Below are 20,685 nucleotides of genomic sequence, written 5' to 3'. Positions count from 1 at the left end.
CCTGATCTCGGCTCACTGCAAGCTCCACCTCCGGGTTCCACGCCATTCTCCTGCCTCAGCCTCCCGAGTAGCTGGGACTACAGAAGCCCGCCACCTAAGCCCGGCTAGCTTTTTGTATTTTTAGTAGAGACAGGGTTTCACCGTGTTAGCCAGGATGGTCTCGATCTCCTGACCTCGTGATCCGCCCGTCTCGGCCTCCCAAAGTGCTGGGATTACAGGCTTGAGCCACCGCGCCCGGCTCACCTGAACTTCTTAGCTTCATAGTAGCACCTCACTTAAAATGTGTTCAAAATTAAATTCATCACCTCCTCTCCAGCTCACCTCTCTTCAATAAATGGCAACCCTATTGTTTTTGCTAACTAAAATAAGGTTTTAGTTGTGGTATAATTTTATAAGTGGATACAGTGCTTGAAATCACATTTCCATTCTTCCAGGGCTGGTGATGACAAAGAATTCCAAATCAACAATTAACTGAAATTGATTCCAACTTAGTAGAAGAAAGTCTCACACAGAGTCAGCCCCCATTCATGTTTCCCCAACATTCAGAATCATCCTAGCTTTGTCTGATAGATAGAGTGCCAAGTAGAAAGTGGATAAGAGGTAAAGGGGGATTAAGTATTTGCCTGATATTAATGCTAAGCTGCTAATGAATGTCAAGGATTATTTATCCTCCTTGTACTAAAACAACCTTTTATTGTTTAGATCGCTGAGTATTAGATCCCTGTAAAGGACTTTGGGGGTTACTTGGGAAACTCAGGCACACTTGCCAGTTGTTACCAAAACCATCCCCAGTCTGGGGAGGAGCATATACCTATCAATCCTTATCTGCCAGGAAAACTGCTGTGAAAGGTAGTGAGACACAAGGAACTCATCCTAAGCTCAGTCATATGAAGAGTATCAATGCAAGCTACCAGGACTCTCAAATCCACTTACCTGGACCATCCCTTGGCCTTAGCACCTATCAGGTTTGGATCTCTGAATAGTCACATGGGCTTGCCTACTCTAACTGAATACCAGGCTCACATCCTCCAGTTTGGCCTAAGCTGCAGGATCTATCTTTGGCCTTGTTCCCTGCCATCTTGTACAACAGTATCCCCTTATCCTTAGAACGTAGTTCCAAGACCCCCAGTGGATGCCTAAAACCATGGATAGTACAGAACCTGATTACCATCAATTAGAACATGTTTCTGTTCATGTCTTCTACCTGTATATTTCATGCCTTTCCAATCTTAACTAAGCAGGTATCATGCACTGTGGCATAACTTCTGCAGTTTGAGGTGTGACAGCAAAACTAACATGAATTTATTTTTTCTTCTTCACAAATTCATGGATGGACTTATCCTTCCTTCTTATTGTATGCCTTAGCAACCTCAGCACATGATTTTTTTTGTTTTCTTATTAAATCAAGAACATTCACCATTTCACTTAAAGGAAGCATGTTACAGCTTCCCTTTGGCATATTCAAATTACCAGCATCACTACTCTTATATGCCAGAGCCATTCTTAAGTAAAATAAGGGTCTTAGAATATATTCCCCACAGATAAGGGGGGATTACTTTATGTTTATCTGACATTAAAACTTTTTTTTCTCCTATACCATACTGTCTTTGGTAGATGGGCAATAACTTAGGAAGAATGTTGTTATAATCACTGTAATTACATTTTTACCTATATTCTTTAATAAATATTTCTTGAGTGCACTGTGCTGGGCTAGAATTACAAGGAATGATTCCAGATTCTTGCCATCAAGAAGCCTATACTTTAAAAGACAGATGCGTAAACAGAGGATTACAAAAAGATGATGGTGGAGTGTGTCAAGAACAGCAGAGACATAGGAAAAATACTATCATGCATTGCATAACAGGGTTGAGTTCTGAGAAACGTGCCCTTAGGCAATTTCTTCATGTGTGACCATCATAGAGAGTACTTACACAGACCTAGATGGTATAGCCCACTACACACCTAGGCTATGAACCTGTATAGCATGTTAGTGTACTGAATACTGTAGGAAATTATAACACAATGATATTCATGTATCTAAACATATTTAAACAGAAAAGTTACAGAATATATGGTTGTATAGTCTTATGGGACTACTGTTGTATATTTTGGTTCTTTCGTTGTTGATCAAAACCATTATGTGGTGCTTGACTGTACCTACAACGGTCTGGCAACTTCATTGTAAAAAGTAGCATTTGAATGAGACTTGATGGATGAATAGGAATTTCCCAGAGGGACAAAGTACAGGAATGGTATTTGTTTAGAAAAAAAAAAGAAAGAAAGAAAAGGAGACGGAGAAGGAAACATCTAAAGCAAGGGTTGGTGTGGGAAAATACCAGTAGTTACGTATTCCTCTACTAAGAGTACAGAGTGGGAGGTAGCCAGAGTGAAAAGCAAGGACCAGATAGATGAGAGAATGTTGACTGTTATTCAAAGAAGCATCAGTTTTTTTATCCCCTTCACAGTGTAAAACCATTAAAGAAATGTAAGCAGAGGAATGATATGATCACTTTTACCTTCTTACAGTTCACTTCGGTAACAATATAAAGTAAATATTGAAAAGAAATTATATGAGAATAAAGAATATAATGTTCCAGGTGAGAAATGAAGGTCTGCACTAAAGCCATGGGGGCAAAGAGAACAAGACAACTAGGGAGTAATTGAGCAGAGAAACGTGTAGCAATGTTTTTGTTCAACTCAGTTGGGGAGCCACAAAACCTTTTACCATCACAGATTCTTGGTCTCCCCACTTGCTTTTTCTCTAAATTTAAACAAGATAAATAATAGTTTTCAGTTTATGATATGGCTTTTTTATTTATTTCATATAAGTAGTTAGCATGTTTTTTTACATTTTCACATCTGGATCCTACAGTATAAAATTGTGGGGAAATCTCATAAGTTTTATGAAATCTTTCAACTTCATCATGAAAACTTCAAAGTTAAGAATATATGGTTCATCCATCTAGCTCTTCTAGTATGTGAGCTTTTGGTCTGGAATTTATTTCCAGTCAAGTTGCAATGTAAAATCACAAGTAAAATTGCCATAGTTACTCCACATTGCAAGTTCTGACATCATCATAATACTGCATTAGGTATAATTACTCATTTCTCTTTTCCTTTTCTCTTCCCTTAGTAAGACTCAAGAGTTATGACTTGTGAACTACTCTTTTTTTGTCTATGAGTAGCATTCATCATGACCTGTTGTCTCATATACTTCAAAGAAAGACAAAGTATATTATTCTGCTGTACAGGGAAAAAGGAAGAATATAAGTGGATTTTCCTTAGATTTATAAATACGTACATTCATACATGTATACACATTCATATACACACACATATATAAATATACCTATTATACCAACATTCTGTCTTTATGATGTATATCTAGCAGGTTAATAGATACTAAAGACCAATTTGACCATGACGTCACATTAATCATGATATCCAGAAATTTTGATCCATTTCTCTGTAATATACCAAGGAAACAATAGATTCGTTTAGCCAGGTGTTTTTTAAACTCACTTTTTAGAGAGTTTTTTTAAACTCACTTTTTAGAGAACAGAGTGGGATATTCAACGCTCAGAAGGAAGATGTTTCTCCATCAACAGTACTAAGTAGTATAGCAAATTGATTTTTCCAACATAATATGCCTTAAAAATTATTTCTAAAAGTCCACTAACAGATTTTGTACATTTTATAAATATTTTGCTGTCATTGAGATATTTACTATTAAAGTATCATTTTAATTATTTGCTAGGCATATCTAATTTCTCCTATCTTCATATCATTTCCCAAAACAAGAGAGTACAGTACTAAAACTGTATAAAATAGCTACCTAAGATCATGATATTAACTTATGTGTCTTTAAGTCAGCATTCTCCAGAATCTAATTTAATTGAAATAGCTTTGCCTGTGTAAACTTTGCCTTTGTTTAAATAAGATTTCACTGTTTAGTTTTGCCTTAAGCAAATGCAGCCTTTTGTTTGTCCATAAAACATTAGATTAAATGTATAGACTAATATGAATAGCTTCTCTTCATTCTACATGTACCACTAGCAGTTGCCCCCTTTGCTAGTATGTGGTGTGGTGTATTATCGTCATTGAAAACCAGGCCTCTATGTTTAGCCTGTTCTTTGGAGAAAATAAATTTTTGGCAAGAAAAACTATCTCCTTACCATTATTGATTTTAAATTTGAAAGACTACATGAGATTCACTCTTTAAATGCAGCTGCTAATGTTCTTAATACAGTGAATTATATGAGTATTTGTTCTCATAGTAAGTACACTGAGTTTTTATCTTTGTTTTAATGCTAGCTACCAATATTATGTAGCTATTCTTGCTGCCCTAACAAAACTTATTATTTGGTCCTTTGTGGGAAGTAATGTACAGTAAATGCTGTGATCAAATTTGTTCCCTGCAATCCAACTGTGGTTTATTTTCTGGTTTCTATGTTGATGAATAATAATTTAGAGATACAATGCTTGGTTTCTTTGTTTTTTGTTAAAGCTAACATCAGAATCCCAGTGAAGGGGGCAAGTACCATGTTATTCTTGTAACGTGCATTTTCCCTGTTCAGGCAATGCTGGACGTGGCTGCAAACCAGGGCTGGCTGGTGACTGTCCTGAATATCACCAATCTGATTCAGATGGTGATCCAGGGTCGGTGGTTAAAAGACTCTTCTCTTCTTACACTACCAAACATAGAAAACCATCATCTTCACCTTTTCAAGTAATTGTCTTACTTTTCAATGTAATTGTTTTGTTTTAATTTTTTTTAAAATATATTTTTTATATATGTAGTCACTGAAATTTTATGTTATGGAGAATACTGATTATTGACATGGAAAATACTCCTGTTTCCCAGAGTAAGACATGGCCAACTGACAACATTTTGGTTTGGAATTTGATCATCAGTCCCAAGCTGAACTATAATTTAAACTTCTCCTATCTAAATCATTTTCCATTTGAAGCATTGGATACATTTTTTTCTTGATTGCATTTATTCTTTTACAATATCAATCTTCATTTAAGAAGACATCATTAAAATGCTTTGTGATCTAATGCAAAATAAATGGCCAATGTCTGTTATTGTTGAAGAGATTTGAGATATCTGAAATCCATTGTAAAAGTAAATTGTGCATCTGTAAAATGTCCCAAACTAGGTAGTTACATATATTAGGAGCTCAAGATATAACCTGTGTGTAAGAGTTTATGTTAGCATCAATTATTTAACCCATAAGTCTCATGTACATGACTGAAATATATTTGCAAGGAAAAGAACAGTGTTTAATACAAGCAGGGTTGGCAGTGTTTAATTGGAAATGTTTCTTTCACACCAGTGTTTCACGCCAGTTGAGAGATAATTTGCAGCCAAAATATTGGTTCACAGTCATGTAGACAAGCAAAACAATCTGGCTGTAGCTTGCCATCATGCACTCGTACTCCTGTTCATCCGGATAAGGGGTGGCAGTTATTTGAGACATCTAGACACAGATGCCAACAAGAACCTCAGGCACACACGAAGTCTCCTTAGGAAAGTCCCTCAATTTGACTCAAATATATTGGGTTCCAGGGCAGTTGTCTCCATGGTACTTGGGTTCCAACCATGGGATGTCCCTAGAAACTAAAAGACACTTATGCCATAGCAGCAGCAAGTGGCATGGGGTGAAAGGCAGATAACCTCCTCTGTGTGTCTGCAGCTCAGTTTCAGGAGCCCTTCCAGTATGGTATAAAAGTTATGGGAGTAGGGTTTCAGCAGTAAAGAACACACATTAAGGTACTACCACACATAGCACGCAGGTCTGCTATGGAAGCTGCTTGGGACCTAAGAGATTTGATACAGTTTTCACAGCACTCTTAAGAGTTTCAATTATATTTTTCTTCTTACTGGAATATTTAGGTGGCCTATGTTTCTGGGATCTAGCACTACTTATGCTGTAAATCTCAAAAATTCTCAAAATGAACTTTTAGCTTTATGTTCCCAACAACTTATAATTTAAAACTTTATTTAAGTAATTATATTAAAGACATTTGCTGCACCCATTAAGCACATTTCAGGGGTCCAGATCAGTACTTCATGTACATGGAAGCATTACTTCACATTAGTGTCTTCCTGTAGAAAGATACCCAATGTCTGTGAACCCTAAGTGTTTACTCAGCTCACACATAATTAATACATTTTATGTAGTAATAACAGTACTGCCTAGGGCTGTTATCCATACAGAATGCTGGCTGAATTTTTAAACTTAACATAATGGTCTTAAAATGTCATTTCTTAATTGAAACAAAAAAAAGTTATTATATAAACCACCATTGTCAGAAAATCATCTTTCTGCTGTGAAACAATTATTTGCTTGGTTCGATATTATTTCCTAGGAAATGGAAGCCAGTTATGAAGGGCCCACATGCTAGGGGTCGGACCTCCATCGAGTGCCTTCCCGAACTGATCCAGGCCTGTGGAGGTAAAGACCATGTATTTAGCTCCATGGTAGAAAGTGAGCTACATGCTGCAAAAACGAAACAGGTAAGACCATCTCTTAAGTGTTTTGAAGGCTCCCCTACTCAGAGGTGTACCATGAGTTTTCTAACTTAGAGCATGGATTTTGGAACCAGGCTCGCCTTGAGTTAAATTGTCTCTGCCATTTACTACTATGATTATGGACATGAAAACATACATGTCTCAAGAAGTTCTTGTGAAAATTAAGGAAGATACTCTTATGTAAACTGCTTTATACAGTTCTTGACATAGAGTAAGAACTCAATAAATGAATACTAAAAATAATGACAGTAATAGTAACTAATAGTGGTATTTGCATTACGAGAAGTTGTTTCAGTATAAATGCTACTAAGCTGGCTGTGAAAAGCCTCAAGTAGCTTGTCCATCACTTGGCTGCATTATCCTAGCCTTCTACTCCCTCTCTTCAGGGTAGTGTTTCCTTCGGTATGCTTGGTATATTTTCATGCAATTCCCTCAGTTATTTGTTTATGCCCCTCTCTTATTATAATCACTTTGTTTCTAGATCCAAAAGTATCCTTTCAAGTAAACCGTGTGTGTGTGTGAACCATATAACTTACACAGAAAGCTGAATCTATATTGCGAAAAACAACATGGATCATGTCTCCAAACAATCTTTAGGAAGACCAAAAATATGAATGAACAATGCCAGAAATATTTGGCTATCTAGACTTTAAGTCTTAAGCAATTTTACCCTAAACATGTCAAAGTAAACGTTCAGGATTTATAACATAATTAACATATTGACTTGCAAATACGGGTATTAAAGAAACTTCTAAACCATGTCTTTTTTTTTTCCAAGTGGAACTTATTTTTTATCAAGACTTGGAAAAAGTGTAACAAGCATTAACGTCTGATTGACTGTTCAGTTTCTGTTGAACCCAAGATTGGCACAAAATACTATTTAAATATTCATAATAAATGCCTACCTTTCCAACTAAATTACCATCAAAATTATGAATAAAAACAATATATTTAAATCAAAACAAAGCTTCTGTTAGCAACAACAGATTTCCAACATAACATACATTGATTTCAAGCCAAGTTTTAGATATGATGAAAAATTAGAACATTGTTATAATTAGTTCAGGGAGAACTCAGAAGTAAACTTACTTAATTTATTTGCATAAATTGCCATTCTGTTATCTTTAAAACCAAATGCAAATTGGCTCTGTCTGATATGATGATGGTTATTTGGCTCAAAAGTGCTTCAATTTGCAGAGCAATCTGGTGCCGGCTCTGCAGTGAGGCGATCCCAGGTAACATACAAATCCTGAATTATTCCAGAAATTAGTATGTTTAAAGCATCAATTTAAGTGCTAATTGCAGTAGTAATGAGAAAAAGCAGTACGACTGTGAGATTTGCATCTTCTACCCCATCAGTATGCCTGGAACGGCTGCTGACTGGCAGAGGATTTGGCTGCTAATTAAATAATTGTATGCATGGCAGTGCTCTTGCCTGATTCAATAGATGAAGATTAATCCTCAGATAAATATGTTTGGCTGGTATTGAAATGTCTTAGCAGTTTCTCTAAAAATAGTTCATGTTTTATATACATAAATATATATACACATATATATCTCCAATAAATATATGTGTACACATTGTAGATTGAAAATAATAATAACATTAAGTCCTACAAAAAATTACATATATATAAAAGCCAGATATGGCATTTGGGGACTTTGTAAAGTAAAATCCCAATGAATTGCTGATAACAAAACATTATATTGGTAACTAATTTAATGGTACAAGTAAAGAAACATATCAAGTCTTGCTTCATGTGGTAAATATTACTTGTGCTGTCTGACAAAGTCAAATGCTTTACAGAAATTGTGTTTTTAAGTCCCCTTAACCACTTTTCCAGACTGGCCAGTCCTAGAAGAACATCCAGTGGTACAGCTTCTATACTTAGTGACTATGGGTTCTAGCAGGGGATAGACCATCCTTTGTACTGGAAGTACACTCTGTGGCTTGACTATTTCAAAATCCAGTTCAAGACATGATTTCAGATTCATAAGACAAGTTATAGGATTGGATTTGAATTGAAAATTTGCATTGAATTTACATTTTTTTTAATTCCTAAGGGGTAGTTTGGTTCATCAGGGCTACTTCATTTCAATTAGGTATACTCAGCAGCAGTAAGCAAGATCAAAACCTATAAGGAAATATATAGTATGTATTAAAGGAATAAAAGGAAAACCAAAATTAAAATACCATGTACTTTTAAAAACTAACATAGAAGGTAACAACTGATTTAAAAAAAAAAAAAAAAAAGCCAATGTCTTGAGAAGTTTTCTTGACTGATGCTGATATTGCCATAGAATTGTATATGTTATAAAAAGATGACCTCAAGTTTCTTTTGTTACATCTTTTCTGTAGACCTAGGTATTCATTCATTCATTCATTCAACATTGGTGAGCACTTGCTATTTGAATACTGATTTTTCACAAATGTCTTTCCACTTCAAAAGCAGTATAAAATTAGGTAAAATATCTTTTAATGTGTCATTTTAATTGGTATTCTCAGCATAATGATGCCAAAAATTCATGTTTGTTTCTAGAAGGAACCCTAGACTTATAGAATTCCTTGTGAAATATCGAATATAAAGAAATTTTTTTTTTCAGAATAAATAGGACAAATTTGAAATAGGAGCCAAAAAATGTACAATAAGTGGTCAGTGGAGGATTCTAACATCAATTATTCAATTACAAAATTTTTTTCAGGTTGCCCATTTATCCCCAAGTAATGCTCTCCATCTTAGAAGCCACATGAATGTCTGAATAGATGCTTCTCTAAAACAAACCAGTTCGACAACAAACATTTTTTAACTTGTTTTATTTTAGTATAGTCAACAGCTGCTCAATATCAGGAGGGATTTACAATAAAGAAATCATAAGTTTAAATAATGATAAGCCCTCTTTTACTTTTACAAAGACATTAAAAAGACTAAAAGCACAATATTTTTACACATACATGCATATAGCCACAAGTATAAGAAAAATTGAGGACATCTGAACAAAATCACTGGATTATGTTAATGTTAATATCCTAGTAGTAATAAGTACCATAGTTTTGAAAAATGCTACCTTTAGAGGAAACTGAGTAAATGTCCACAGAATGTCTCTGTATTATTTCCTGCAACTGCGTTGGATCTAGAATTAATCTCAACATTAAAAGGTTGATTTTTTTCTAAAAGCACACTATTTCTTAGTTGATCATTGCATTTCACATAAACTCTTCCTTTATTATGTTACTTTTCTGTTTTTATTTAGGCATGGAATTTCTTATCTCACTTGCCAGTGATAAATGTTGGCATAAGTGTTAAAGGCTCGTGGGATGACTTAGTTGAAGGACATAATGAACTCTGTGTCTCAACTCTGACTGCAGACAAACGAGATGACAACAAATGGATCAAATTGCATGCTGACCAAGAGTATGTGCTTCAAGTCAGCTTGCAGAGAGTCCACTTTGGGTTCCACAAGGTATAGTGTTTGGTTTCCATTCTCAAATATTTCACACCAAATACCAGCATGCGCCACCACACATATCTGTTATATGACTAATGCGCCCGTGTCATTCATGAATCCTGCTTTCTCAACTGGTCTTAAGCAGCGAGAGTTAGTCTTTTGAAATTCATGAGTTCTCATGTGCCATTTTTCAGCCCCAGAAAATCTACCTTACATAAGAATATATTGCCTAGAGTTCTATTCTCAAGGTATGGTATATAGACTCAGTCCAGGAGAATTCCTAAAGGGCCTTTTAAAGCGCAGATTCCTTGGCCCCACTCCAGACTGGCTGAATCAGAACCTCAAGAGGGGGGATCTCAAAATCTATACCTTCACTCAATACTCCAGATGATTTTTAAGGGCCTTAAAGCTTGAGCAGTACTGCCCTAGAGGCACTTTGGTATACAGGAACTGCATTGGGCTAGATATAGATGAGACTGAAGCTTTACCACTTAGCTCTATGAATTTGAATAAGACATTAAGCTTTTCTGAGCCTCAGTTACCACATCTGCCTGCGTCCTTCATTATAATGCATAGAAGAGCTTTGTCAATGTTCATGCAGGCCAAAAATGTACAGTATTTTTATTTTAGATTACTATGCTCTTTTCTGTTGCCTCTGACACCAAAATTAATTATCTGGTCCTTTAAGAATATTAGTACACAGCATGTGGGCAGATTGGTTTTTAGTGCCATAATAATTAAAATAAGAAAGAATTAGTCTTCTTTATGGTCCAGTGGATTCAGGGCTTTCCCATATCTAGAATAAGCCCTCAGGGGTGAAGCTGTAGTTCATTAGTATTGCCCCTTCTGTTCTCACACACAAAATGATCAGTAACTTTCTATTTGTACGATGTTCTTTCAGTATTGTACCTTCAAGTCTCACCTCATTTGATTTCTAAATCTAAAAAATCTGTCAGTGTAAGTATTAACTGATTGGCCTCTGGCATTTCAGAGACTTTAATATGAGCTTCTTTTTTTCTTTTTTCTTTTTTCTTTTTTCTTTTTTTTTTTTTTTTTTTTTTTGATACAGAGTCTCACTGTGTCACCCAGGCTTGGCTCACTGCAACCTCCACCTCCCAGGTTCAAGCATTTCTCCTACTCCAGCCTCCCAAATAGCTGGGTTTTACAGGCATGTGCCACTACACCCAACTAATTTTTTGTATTTTTAGTAGAGATAGGGTTTCACCATGTTGACCAGGCTCATCTCGAACTCCTGATCTCAAATGATTCGCCTGCCTCTGCCTCCCAAAGTGCTGGGATTACAGGCATGAGCCACCACACCTGACATTTATATGAGCTTTTGTTTGTTTGTTTGAGATGGAATTTCACTTATGTTGCCCAGGCTGGAGTGCAAGGGTGCAACATCAGCTCCCTGCAACCTCCGCCTCCCGGTTCAAGCAATTCTCCTGCCTCAGCATCCCAAGTAACTGGGATTACAGGTGCCTGCCACCATACCTGGCTAATTTTTTGTATTATGTTGGCCAGGCTGGTCTCAAACTCCTGACTTCAGGTGATCCACCTGCCTTGGCCTCCCAAAATGTTGGGATTACAGGTGTGACCCACTGCACCTGGCAATATGAGCATTTTTAGAGGACTTAATGTATTCCAACTTATTAAAAAAGTAATATAAACTAATACTAGTAGTAATCATAAAAATAGCAATAATCATAAAGATAAAATCATAGGGGAAAACTATGATTTTTTACCTTAATATTCTATGTATAACTTAGATTTAATCATGCCAGAAAATCTCTTAATTTTTGTTTCTGAATGCTGTAAAAATATATTACTCTCTGACACCCTTTTGAAATAAGTGAAACATCTCCCTCTAGAATACTGAGTGAAGTCTGAGAATATATCATTATTACTATATTTTATTATGCCATAAAGTTATTGTCTTAAAGAATCGTTAGAATAATCTTGCATTTTATAAAAATTGATCTAAAATAAAGACCTCAAGTGCGATCATTATGTTTATATCTAATTTGGATTGTGGTGATTAATATATTTTACAAATTGCTTGACTTAAAATTGCCCATTTCTCAGAGAAGGGACTCTTTAATATTACCATATTAGAATATATGCTTATTTATGTGAGTTTTTTTCTTGGATGGGGGGAAAGTATGTATTTGATATAGTACTCCTCATGTTGGGGTCCAGAGTCCAGTCTTGATTGGCTTTGTGTTTTTGTTTATTTGTTTGTTTGTTTTCTTAAGCATTCGTTTTTTGTGAATGAGGTTTTAGAAGATTTGGTTAACATGGTTATGTCTCAATTTGTTCATCTACCAATGTGGTATTAAAGTTAATTGCAGGAATAGCATGAGAATTTGCTAATTGGATGTCAAGATCCAGAGTTTTTTATTCTAACTGGCCAAATATTCTGATACTTACAACCACAAACTAGTGTCTATAATGTGCTCTGAGAATCTTGAGATAAGTTAAATAATTGCATATCAAAGACACCAAACCAGAATGGAAAAAAATTTAAAACATCTCAGATACACATGGTGAACTATGTAGATGTATGGCCTTCAAGTAACTCAACGTAGCCTTAACCACAACCAAGTGGTATAGAAAGTCTAGATATTTTTAATGTTGTATCTTTTTTTCTGGTTTATAGGGAAAGCCAGAGAGCTGTGCAGTTACTCCTCGGTTTCCCAAATCAAAAGATGAAGGATGGTTTTTGATATTAGGAGAAGTGGATAAAAGAGAACTTATTGCTTTGAAAAGAGTAGGATATATTCGAAATCATCATGTTGCTTCCCTTTCTTTTTATACCCCTGAAATACCTGGAAGGTAAGAAGAAGCCTACTAGCAAAGTTCTGAAAGCATTAAATATGATTGTGATTGCAAATGTGGTTTTACATTTTTATTCTATTTTTATATTTTAGGTATATTTACACATTATATTTCATGAGTGACTGCTACCTTGGCCTGGACCAGCAGTATGACATCTATCTCAACGTTACACAAGCGAGCCTTTCTACACAGGTCAACACCAAGGTCTCTGATGCCCTGACTGACCTGGCATTAAAGTAACCTGACCTGAACAATCCATTTGAAAGGAGTGGCTAAGAATTCTCATTGTTCAGTCATCTAGACAACATCGAATTACTTGATGTTTGCCTTGAAAGGATCAACTTCTAACCTCAGCCATCCAGGAAATTGACAGTGGCTGCAGTATTGACTCCAGTGACATAAAGTTAACCACAGTGGCCTTTTAACAAATGTTGCCTTTTATAATGTTATCTTCATGAGTTTCTTGATATGTGAGATGAAAAAGCATGTAGAATAATCTTTTAATTTGTGTATATTTGAGGTGATATTTAGGAGCTATCAAATTTTACATCTCACAATGTACTGTTTACATGAATATTGGCTTTTTCTTTAAGGAAAACTGCATTGAGGTGTGACAAGTGTTAGGACTTGTCACAGATTTCTAACTCTGCCACATAAAATATAAATATAAACCTGTAAGGTGATACACAGTGTGTATTGTTAGCAAAATTTATACTTTGATATGATTACATGCAGAAGTAGCTTCAAGAATTTCTTATACTCATAAATGTTTTAATAATATGTGATGTAAAATTATATTATGGAGCCTAATGATGATAACAAAGAAAACAGAATATACTGATCTTAGAAAATGTAGATACAGTTAACTGGGAAATAAAATATAGAGTGACACTTCAAGACCAGTTGACTCAATGTTTTCTTCTGCTTCCTTTCCATAATATCCCCTTACTCATCTGTTCTTCTTTTCTTTCCCTTCTACTTCAAGGCTTTATTTCCATTATCTTTCTGACATATTTATTTACACAAGGAGAGAAGTATAATCTAATTCATGTTGTAACACTTACAGATCATATAGTACAATTATTTGTCTTTATGCTGTCCTGGACAAATCTGAGACAGAAAATTTTTGACCCCTGTGGGTCAAAGAAAATTTCTCCATGTGCAAACAAATTCCATCTTGAAAAATACTTTTTCAAGCTAAAAAGTTGTTAAAATTCAATGTTCATATAATATGCATTCTAGTGGAATGAAATTCTACCTTTGTGAAATAATTTCAGTTTTCTTAGCCCTAAAATAAATTATTTTAAAACATTTTCCAATGTAACTGTTACAAGTACTAGAATTTCAGTGTTTCTGGAATTGGAATGTATTGCTTGTATATATCCTTTTCCATGCTTAAATAAAAAAGAAGAAGAAATAAAAGTAGGTTGCAGGAGAACCAGGCATTCACTTCCCAAAATTAAATCTAAATAACTATTGCAAGCAAACCAAGTATAGTGAGAATGAGGACTCTAGTCTGAGAAATTTACTTCATATAAAAGTTCTCTCTGTTTTTTCTTTGGCAAAGTTTATTACCTAATTGGAATTTATATCTTAAACACTGTTTTAGTGGAATTAAAAGAAAATGAAGATTATGTATAGATAACAATGACCAGTCCGTACAGGAACCTGCGGGGTAACAATCTCACTGATTTCGTGTTTACCAACATCATTCCTTTTTACTAGACAGCAAGCAGACTTGGGAGGTCTCCTTCACTGGACATATGACACAGGACATAGGAGCAATAAGAAAGTATTTCTGTTGTACCCATTAGAGAGAAGAGAAATAATGTGACAAATTTAAGTTAATCTTATTCCAATGAGTGACCAACACTAGCTACAACTTTATCCACACTCATTACTCAACAAAAATTATAGTGTTAAATGTGTCTTACAACAGGATATATGCCAACATAATCAGATTAGTACTACTGTTTACAGATCTGCAAGTCATTAACATCTCACAACTTTTTTATTGGCCAAGAATTTTGTCAGTGTTTAAAATAATTCCAAATCCTGATTATTGAAAGAATGCATTTGTTCTAAAGTGTCTTGCGGGGTTTTGTTTTCGTGAAGAGAAATATTGTGATAAAAAGGTTTCAAGGCTGTATTAAAAAGTGCTTTCTTAACTGATGTACCTACAACCCACTTATCTCAGAACATGCACCTCTGGGCTGGCTATTATACTATATAACTGTGTTTTCATGGCAGGTCATTTCATATTTCTCTGGGGTTTATCAACTCAAAATAATTGAAGTTCCAGTCAAGGATTTGTTGTAGGCACTGTGTTGAGTATTCTGATACCCACATGAATCAGAAACACATCCTGCCTTCAAAAAGGGTAGCCTGCCAACAGTGTAAAAGTGTTCCTATTTCTCCACATAAACTAGTTCAACCATTATGGAAAACAGTATGGCGATTCCTCAAGGATCTAGAACTAGATGTACCATATGACCCAGCCATCCCATTACTGGGGATATACCCAAAGGATTATAAATTATGCTGCTATAAAGACACATGCACACGTATGTTTATTGCAGCACTATTCACAATAGCAAAGACTTGGAATCAACCCAAATGTCCATCAGTGACAGATTGGATTAAGAAAATGTGGCACATATACACCATGGAATACTATGCAGCCATAAAAAAGGATGAGTTTGCGTCCTTTGTAGGGACATGGATGCAGCTGGAAACCATCATTCTTAGCAAACTATCACAAGAACAGAAAACCAAACACCGCATGTTCTCACTCATAGGTGGGAACTGAACAACGAGATCACTTGGACTCAGGAAGGGGAACATCACACACCGGGGCCTATCATGGGGAGGGGGGAGGGGGGAGGGATTGCATTGGGAGTTATACCTGATGTAAATGACGAGTTGATGGGTGCAGCAGACTAACATGGCACAAGTATACATATGTAACAAACCTGCATGTTATGCACATGTACCCTACAACTTAAAGTATAATAATAATAAATAAATTTAAAAAAAAAAAAAAAAAGGGTAGCCTGGTGATAAAAAGATATTCATAATTATAATAAAAAGTAATTGCACTAATATTAGTGATGGGGGAAATGCTATGGGAGTTCAGAGGTAAAATATTACTTAGAAAAATCATGAAGTGACATTTAGGCTGTTTTTAAGATGCTTAGAATTGGGAAGGCACAGAAGAAAGAGGACATTCCAGGTCAGGTAGAATAGCATTAGGAAAATTTATAGCTAGCCCAGCCTAGAGTGGCTAGGTCTGCATTCTCAGAGACATGAAAGGGATGAATGGGCAAGACGAAGGGGAAAGTCTGTGAAGTGACTGTGAATTAGAGAGTTAAAGACCATAACTCTTATGTGAATACCATGGAATTTCTTGGCAAGTCACCAGAGGTTAGGGTTTGGCTATGTGGGAGCTTTCTTTATGAAAATGAATCTGGCCTCGATGTAGAGATGATATGACCAAGCAAGGAAGTGTAGCAAGAAAAGCCAAGGAAACAACATTCAAAACCTACCTGCAGTAAGGAGTCAGGAAGGACCAGAGAAGGTTACGATGAAGAACATTCTGAGAGTGGAACAGACAACCAGTGCAGAGAGGAGACAACCAGGAGCCTGGCGGGACACGCATCCATATCTGTGGTGGGTGATGGGTGCTAAATACTGACAAGAGGTCAGGGAAGTAAGAACCAAGTCAAGGGTCCTGACTCTGAGAGCGGTGGATCATGAATGATTGTTAAGAGAGTAAATTTAGCTAAATAGGAAGAGAGGAAGCTGAGATTTCAGGAGGTGAGGACCAGAGTGGGCAATAAGAAAGGAGAGGCAGTGAATGAAGAAAGTAATTCTACAGGTTTCGTTCAGCAAAGATCCAGTGTTATCACCTGCATTGAAGAAGGTGATGATAGAGCAGACAGGAATTGGTAAGAATCAGCTTGTTTCCTTTCAACATTCTCCCCTGCAACCACCATTCCTGAACACATACAAATATATGTATGTGCCCTCATCCCCACCATTACCACCATCAAGCTGAAAACTAAAACTCCTCACACATTTCCCAAAAAAAAAGTGTGGGGATCCTTCAGTCCCAATAATAAGAAAATGTAAAGAGGGAACCTACCTATTTCCTTGACGTGAATAAGGAGCCCTTATCATACTTTAAAATTCCACTGCTAACTTTGATGGGAAGAGGATACAGTGGTGGGATATTCAGTCACCAAAAATCATCTGTCTTTTCTTCCCTTTACACATACAAACAATGCAGCGAAGTCCAAATATGCAAGATTGACCCACTCCGTCAAATTTTGATTGCCCTTTCTCACGATTTAATCCAATAGCCTTAGAAAATTACGTGTCACTTCCCAAGGACATGCTCCACACATACCTCCAGTTGCTCAGGACCAAAACTTTGGGGTCATTACTGACTCTACTTTTCTAATCGAATAGAAATTTAATTAGAAAACCTCAACCTACATCTAACCTGTCAGCAGACCTTTTCAGCTCTACCTTTGAAATCTATCTGAAATCCAGCCACCTTCCCCACTGCCACCCTATCCACTCCACCTCCTGGCTGGCCTCTCTGCTGCTACTCTTGCCCCTTTTCAGTCTTTACACAACAATTTGGTTTTGAAACATAGGTCTGATCATGAGTTCACTCTGCTCAAAAGCTTCCAGTGCCTTTCCATCTCAAAAGCCAAAATCCTTGCAGTACCCACAAGGTCCTGCACAGTGTTGCCTTCTCCCCTCACTACCCTCTGGCCCTCCTGCTCACTACACACCAACCACAGGAGTCACCTCCCTGCTTGTTGAACTTGCCATTTCTACTCCCTCACTTGGATGACTGTTGCCCCTAATCTCCTTATGTCTCACCATCTTATTTTAAATGGCAAGCCCACAAAACCTCCCTAACCCCCTCTCCTGTTTGGTTTTTCTCCATTGTTTTATCAACACTATTAAAATACGTGTTGGTTTATTATTAGTCTCTTCTGACTATGCTTCAGGAAAGCAGGGATTTTTGTCACTTCTGTTCACTGCTACAAAGAAGGACCTATATTTCCTGGCATACAGTCGCTCAATAAATACTTTCTGAATGACTAAATGAACACAGAGGCACACGGGAATTCTAAACTATCTCCCCCACAACCACCACCACCACCACCACCACTGCCTCCATACACAGAGTTAACCACCCGTTCTTCCAGAGATTACAAGTACTGTCACACTCACCAAAAGCAAGGTACTAACTGATTGTCTTGTATCTTTTGTCAACAGAGGAAAGGTATATTTAAGTTAATTGGTAGTTTTATGATGATGATTGTTATAACTTATGGAAAAGAAGAATGAGTTTTTATGTAGTAATGGATCTTAGGTATTACAGATCTTTTAAAACTTCCAATGATCATAGAATCTTTCTCACCTGAAGTTGTAGCTCTCTGTCTCTCTCCCTCCATCACTGCTGCTATTTTCAGTGAAAAGACCCCCAAATAGGAACTCCATATAGTTAAGAATATAGATTGATAATAATTTGGGGCCTTCTGTTTTTAGAAATAATCCAAAATGAGTAGGCAGAAATTATTTCATGAGCTGGCTTCTTAAAAGAAAAACCTGAATTAAGTTGCGCATCTTTCAAATGAGTATTACTGAATATAGAGCTTGACTTCAGAGATGTGTATTAAGCCCTTGGATTAACTTTCTTTTTCTGGCTTCAGAAATAGAAATTCGAAGTCTAAGCAACACAGGAGATAAAAACATTTTGAGTTTCGTAAGTTTTAGTTATATTATTTTCAGGTACTCAAAAATGCTGAGAATGACTGCTGATTCCAGGATGTCCTGGAAGCCTGTTTTTTAAGCAGTGGAGGAACAGCTATCATGAGTTCTGGAAAGATTTAGTCCCACAATTTCCACTTCAGTCCTTCCACTTTTCATCAAGGAGCATTCTGTACGATTTTTAAAAAATAAAGTTGTTCAAATTTGAGGCCTTTAAATGAAGTTTCAGGGGTTCTATTTTGCTTGAATATTCTTCCCAAGACTTTGCATTCCAATTTGAGAAAGATCTTGTGGGGGTGCTACTCAGATATTAGATCCAGGCTGACCCAAGGTCAAGCTTTTGGCTAAAAAGACAGCCATATTTGAATGGATACTTAAATTTCTATTGTTATTCTTCGATTGCCCTATGATTTGGAGAATTTGTTTAAAATGCGCCTGATTAAAGTTTCCTAATACTGTGGCTGTAAGTTGTTAACCATTCCGTAGAGACTTCCTGAAGAACATGATAGACTGTAGATCATACCATGTTGGTTGAGCAGAATCACAACTTCTAATTAAAAGTTCTTTGAATCCCCCAAACCCACGTTTCTTTACTTGTTAATTTTATTACTTGGGTGTCCTTGATTTTACTGGGACTTTCTAAGCCATGTAGGTGCCACTCCTGACCATTGAAAACAAGTATAGTCTCCTTGAATGATCATACTTTTTGGTTCCAAGTTACACTGGAAGGAGTTTGTAATGATTTGAGGATTGCAGAGTTGATCTAAGATGAATTTCATGTGTGAGCTTTCACCCAAGTGTGGCTGTCTGTTGGCCTCAGAGAACTGTACTTTCCAGGATGTAGAGGATTGTTGTAGCTGGTTTTGGAACTACCTTCAGCTGATGGTTCATTTTTCCAAAAGGCCTAGAGGGTGCCAAAGTTATTCCTTTGAGGGATGAATGGAGATCCTGAAATAACCAAATAATTCCTGAGAATTAGACAACTAATAACGCTGAATAATACTGACTACCATAAAAAACAAAATCGCTTTTCTTATGATGACATTAACTGCAATCAGAAGGTTCTAAAAATGTTCTTTCTGTCAACACACCAGGATTGGTGCATATTCTCCAAAGTTCACCTAAAAGTTTATTCAACTAAAATGACTCAATTTATTTGAATGTGTAAGTTCTAGGTTTGTGATTGCTTTTTAGTGAAATTACATGCGTGGAGTATTATTTTTGTTTAAATGTCACCAGAGTGGACCACCAAAAATATTAAGTACGTTTAAATTACAGAAGAGAAAGTTTGGATTGAAGTAAGAGGGAAAAAATACAAAGTCTTCACAACACAATTTTAAAATAATGAACAAGCAAGCTACCAATGGAGATCTTCATTTATCAAACATGATCTGCCCCAACATAGCTGTCTCTTTCCACTGGGCTCCTGGACACACTGGAAACCCATCCTTGCATACTTCTTTAAATGTCTAAAATTGATATTGCATGAAAATGTCTAATAGTAATTTTAACAAAGAATGCCAGCAACTACAAATGAGCTTTCAAATAAGCTCAAGTACATACGAAAGTGGCCTAATTACAGGCTGTCTACCAGGAGTGTGCATCTCTACCTGTGTTACTTGAACTGGTAATTATTATCAGGAAATATATTTGCCTATTAGAACACAATTTCACCAGGGATCTGGGAGGAATAAGTTTTGTTTTTAAGCTAGGTTTGCTGTATCAAGAGAAGCAGTTTAGGGTTTTGGCTTTTTTTTTCTCTTTCTTTCTTTCTTTTTTTTTTTTTTTTTCTTTTTTGAGACAGTGTCTTGCTCTGTTGCCCAGGCTGGAATCGTGCAGTGGCACAGTCACAGTTAACTGCAGCCTCAACCTCCCACTCAACCAATCCTCCCACCTCAGACTCCTGAGTAACTGGGACCACAGGCACAGCCCACCATGCCTTCCTAGTTTTTCGTTTCTTTTTAATGACGTTCTGAAATGCTACCTCACCATGTGCTATATTTGGTGATCTGGTCACATTTTGTAAGATTTAGGACAATGTATCTGATCAACTTTCTTCTGTTCCCATTTCC

The 20,685-nt window shown here is 36.3% G+C and overlaps 1 protein-coding gene across 8 annotated transcripts in view; it reads left to right on the top strand.

Annotated features, from left to right (window-relative positions):
- The window catches only part of ASCC3 (activating signal cointegrator 1 complex subunit 3), a 384,990-nt gene extending 369,937 nt beyond the window's left edge, over window positions 1-15,053 (top strand). For 7 of the 8 annotated variants that reach the window (XM_017958157.2, XM_017958154.3, XM_017958156.3 and 4 more), the window contains 5 exons: window positions 4,578-4,729; window positions 6,376-6,523; window positions 9,791-10,000; window positions 12,645-12,820; window positions 12,916-13,722. In XM_017958157.2, coding sequence (XP_017813646.2) covers window positions 4,578-4,729; window positions 6,376-6,523; window positions 9,791-10,000; window positions 12,645-12,820; window positions 12,916-13,063 — 834 coding nt within the window. In that variant the 3' untranslated portion in view covers window positions 13,064-13,722. Of the gene's footprint in view, window positions 1-4,577; window positions 4,730-6,375; window positions 6,524-9,790; window positions 10,001-12,644; window positions 12,821-12,915 lie in introns of all 8 variants that reach the window. The other variant, XM_003897951.5, reaches the window with a different exon arrangement.
- Window positions 15,054-20,685: the final 5,632 nt, after the last annotated feature.

This window comes from Papio anubis, chromosome 6 (genome assembly GCF_008728515.1).
Source record: "Papio anubis isolate 15944 chromosome 6, Panubis1.0, whole genome shotgun sequence".
In the NCBI taxonomy this organism is placed as follows: domain Eukaryota; kingdom Metazoa; phylum Chordata; class Mammalia; order Primates; family Cercopithecidae; genus Papio; species Papio anubis.
The sequence above is the reverse complement of the archived record's forward strand: the minus strand, read 5'-3'. Positions and strand labels throughout refer to the sequence as shown.